The sequence below is a fragment of the Urtica dioica genome, chromosome 5 (genome assembly GCF_054948205.1).
Source record: "Urtica dioica subsp. dioica isolate 48M chromosome 5, U.dioica_male_clone48M_v1_H2, whole genome shotgun sequence".
In the NCBI taxonomy this organism is placed as follows: Eukaryota; Viridiplantae; Streptophyta; class Magnoliopsida; order Rosales; family Urticaceae; genus Urtica; species Urtica dioica.
The window spans coordinates 28444036-28448334 of NC_142760.1; the positions used below are offsets into that span (position 1 = coordinate 28444036).

Sequence of the window (4299 nt, forward strand, 5' to 3'; positions counted from 1 at the left end):
AATATGTCCCTTGACTTGTCAAAATGTAGGGCCTGTAACAAGTAAGTTGATCAATTTGACTCGCATCATATTTTCTTCACCTTGTGTAGCTTGAAATTTTGTGGGAAGTGTGGGGTATTTTATAAATATTAAACTATTTTACGTTATTTATATTAAACTCTTTGAGGTCAAGGCTGCGACACAAAACAAGCTGTCGAAATTGTCTTGGCACGTGATACATAATTTTTTTTTTTTCGTGACTCGTATATATCAGTAATTATAATAGAAAATCATTGAATAAAAGCAGAGACATTAGCCCTAATTTTATGGTAACGATGCAAAGTAAATAATAAAATATATGAGCCTATATTTAAGTCATGGATGCCTAGCTTGCATGATAACATAGTTTAGTCTGATAACGCCTACCAATAAGTGCAGTAATCTTATAAGTTATGACAACAGGTAAACAATATTATATATTTCCTTGTCAAGATGAGTGCAACTTTATTCAAAAGAAAAACTTTGAGAAAACCTGAATATGTTGTCCATGAGCTCAATTCTAGACCATTTTCTCATCTAATACTTCTCTACCCTCGCCACTCCAAAGTCCAGCCACAAAATTAATGCGACCTCGTATACGAAAGCAGAAATATTATGGAAAAAGTTGATCGAGTGAAGGTGAATTTCATAAGGCTTAACTTTTTTAAGGGGACATGTCAAAATTATCCTATGGGCATTGAAAAAAAAAAATCATTATGCTTAAATATTAAATTATTGACGTTCAGGTTTATCAATAAAAAAGCATGTGCAACGGTTAAAAAAATCCACATTGAAAGAAAAAGAGAACCAGCAAAATAGAGTTACTCATCTTGTTATCAATTAATTTTGAAATATTAAATTGTTTAGTTATATAAAGTACTATAATTACAATCCGAGCAACAAAAAAAAAGTAATACAATTACACATTTTAAACTCTCTCTCTCTGACATTTCCTCTTTAGTTTATTAATTTACTGCAAGTTTGATGGGTTATTTTTTTAATAAAATGAAATTTTGACTAGAATCTTAAAAAAAAACTAGAGAATTAGTTAGTTGTAACAAATTCTTTAAAAAAAACAAATCCAACAAAATTAAATATTATTTAAATAGAGTATAATAATATACTATCTTAATAACAATGTACTACTACTATATTTCAAAAAACAAAAACAAAAAATTTTTTTTATAAAAATTTTGTACTAGCTACACATGTCTTCTTCCAAAATTGTAAGCATTTCTTGCCTCCACTAAAATTACGAAATTGATAATAACAACGATGATTAGTTACCAACTCATTCACAAGAATAAAATAAAATAAAAAGCATAAAAATTTAACTTGGGTGACAATATCTCATTATTCATGTTGACTTATAGCAAATTCCAATTTTAAATGCCCATCATTTTATTTATCATGTTTGATGGAGGTGCGTGTTTATCACGTTGTAGCTCTAAATTCATGTATTGTGTATATATGATATACAATTATATAACAATGCCATGTAATTACTAAAAATAAAAATAAAAATTAAAAGGGTATTGTTTGAAAAAAAAATGAGGGAAAAAATGAGAATTTGCGGTGTTTTTTTTTCTAATTTTGTTTAAATTGAGAAAAATACGAGAAAACTTTGACATATAACAAAAAAAATAATTTATTCATGCATTCTTACTACCATTTTTTATTTTTCATAAAAATTTTACTTTTTCCAACAATTTTTTGGTTCCAAACAACGCTAAGAAAATAGTAACGATTACTATTTTTTTTTTTTTTTGAGAAGAGGCACTATCGGCCAGGATTACATGAAATATTAGCAGTGCAAAGCGCAGGTGGCACTATCGACCAAGATTACATAGTAGGTGGCACTACTGGCCAAGATTACGTAGTTATTAGAATAAATCCTAGGGGGCATGCATTTCTGCATCCCATGGGGGCTTGAACCCATGACCTCTCCGTCGAGGTGTGTGTGGGATTACCGCTAGACCAAGCTAGCTACCACAATGATTACTATTATTGTTATCACCTACGTAGTATCACTTTTTTTCCCAAGAGAAAGAACTCTACCAAATTCTTACAACACAAAGAAGTTTAGAAAATCGTAGTCAGTGTAACTTTCTTTGTTCACTTCCCCAAGCATGAGATTGAATGTTTGGTCACTTGTCAGCTCGTCCTATACCTTGGGGGGACTAAATTTTGGTGGTTTTGGGTGGGGGTGTTGTTGACTTGAGAATTCTCTCGTAAAATGTTTGGGATAAAATCGAACTTAAATTTGTAAATTTTGGGCCTCAAACTCTCGTCAATCAAAATAAATGATATAGGTAAAAGAGCGAGATATTGTAAACTATTTGCAAAAAAGAAATGGAAATGAGCAATGACTTATTATTGATAATGATTTTATAGTACAACGATTTGAGAGAAAAATAATATGTATACATGAGGAAGAAAATTAGATGCATTTTATAGCATTGCGTATGAATACGGTAAAGATTTTTGTCCCGACTCACGACTCCAGTAATAAAAAGCCTAAAAACTGTTTAAAATTGTACACGTGTCAGACAGTGTATGGATAGTAAAAAATCGTGAGTTGTGTCAGATAGCAGCACTCGTATGAATATTATAGCAAAATAACTAGTTAACGAGTACCAGGACTTAGGTGGATATGTCCTCACTTTAATTATCGTCTATTTTTAGCTTGTAACGTTTCTAGTTCGATCCAAGTTGTCAATGGAGTGTTAACTGGCTTTGTCAGCTGGGCTAGTGAACGAGAGTGATTCCTTCGATTTTTTTCTCTCTCGATAAGATTTGGGTAGAACCTCCTTTCCAAGAGGTAGCTCTCGATATATATATATATATATATATATATATATATATATATTCATAATTAGAAATCAGCACACGTTTAAACTCGATAAACATTTTTAGTTTGATTTTATCAATTGTCCGATTTGCATGAGCATTTCAAAATCTACATTACCCCATTGTATTATCTTTGATTTCGAAAGAAAAAAAAAACGTGTAATACACAAACAACACCCCACCGAAAAAGAAAAAAGAACAAGTCCAAATACATTTCCACTTTGTTCACTATAAGTAACTAAAAAGTCCAAAAAAACCAATGAAATGAATGACTCTCAAATCCCACATGACACGCCTCCCACATCGCTCTTACTCCGCGTATGTGCCGTTCACCTTCCCTCTCCTTCTCTGTCACCCTCTCCTCTCTCCAACCAAAATTAATTACAAAAAATCGTATAGTACATGTCAATTGCATATAAAAAGAAAAACTCAATTACTATTTTTTAATGTCCTTGCCAACTAATAAACTATTATATATATATAAACCCAACCTCTCTTCAAACCCCCAAATTTTCTCTCATACACAAACGAACATTTTATTTCTCTCTCGTAATTGGCAGGTTTTTTTTGTCTCTCTCTCTCTTTTTCTCTCTCTAGGCGGTTGAGAGAGAAACAATGGCTGCAACCGAGGGAGTGTTGAAGAGCATATGCATGTACTGCTGCGACTCTGAAATCGACCGCCGTCCGTACCACCGGAATTGCAGTTGCGCGCTCCACAGATCTCGCCGCTCCGGCGAGTCCAAATCCGGCAAGAATTGCTCTCACGGCCTCCCGAAATCGAAAATCTCTTATCCGATGAGGAAGTCATGGAGCGAGGGATGTCTCTCCCTCGCCGCCGCCGCGGGGACTGGATCTTCCGCTGACTCTTCGCCGGCTGTATCGCCGGCGATCGGACCTCCAGCGACGGTTCGGAGTCTCCATAGGAGGCTGAGCTCTTTCGACGAGGTTGAAGAGGATCAGAGTCTCGGAGGCGGTGGTGTGTTTTTCAAGATCTAAACCTTTTTTTTTTAATTTTGTTTTTTCTTTGAGATGAGATGAGAGTTGAGATTTGTGATTAGGAAAAAAAAAGAAATGAGGTCTTTGTTTTCTGTTCGCGATCACTTTGTTGTTGTTTTCATGTTGTTCGAAATGATGAATCAAAACTGTACTTAAGTAATGTAAATATCTATGGTTGGTGGTGACTTTTGTTCTATTTTGTTTTATTATTGTTTTTCCTTGTTATTATTATGGTGGAATTCATTGTAGTATTTAGTGCAGAAAGTTTTGGTTGATCATGCTTGAAATCAGGTCTTTGTTTTTCCCGTTCGCGATCACTCTTTCGTTGCTGTTGTAAATATCTAACTATGATTTGGTGGCTTTTGTTTTACTAATTATTACTTTTTGGCCATTATTGTGGAATTCATTGTTGATGATGTTTCAAAACTGTTTCCA

At 33.6% G+C, this 4299-nt stretch overlaps 1 protein-coding gene across 1 annotated transcript; it reads left to right on the forward strand.

The window, feature by feature from the left end:
* Positions 1-3224: 3224 nt before the first annotated feature.
* LOC149397732 (uncharacterized) lies at positions 3225-4049 on the forward strand. The gene has a single exon (XM_089614015.1). It carries the CDS (start codon positions 3484-3486, stop codon positions 3862-3864), a length of 381 nt encoding a protein of 126 aa, XP_089470141.1. The 5' UTR covers positions 3225-3483; the 3' UTR covers positions 3865-4049.
* The last annotated feature ends 250 nt before the right edge of the window (positions 4050-4299 follow it).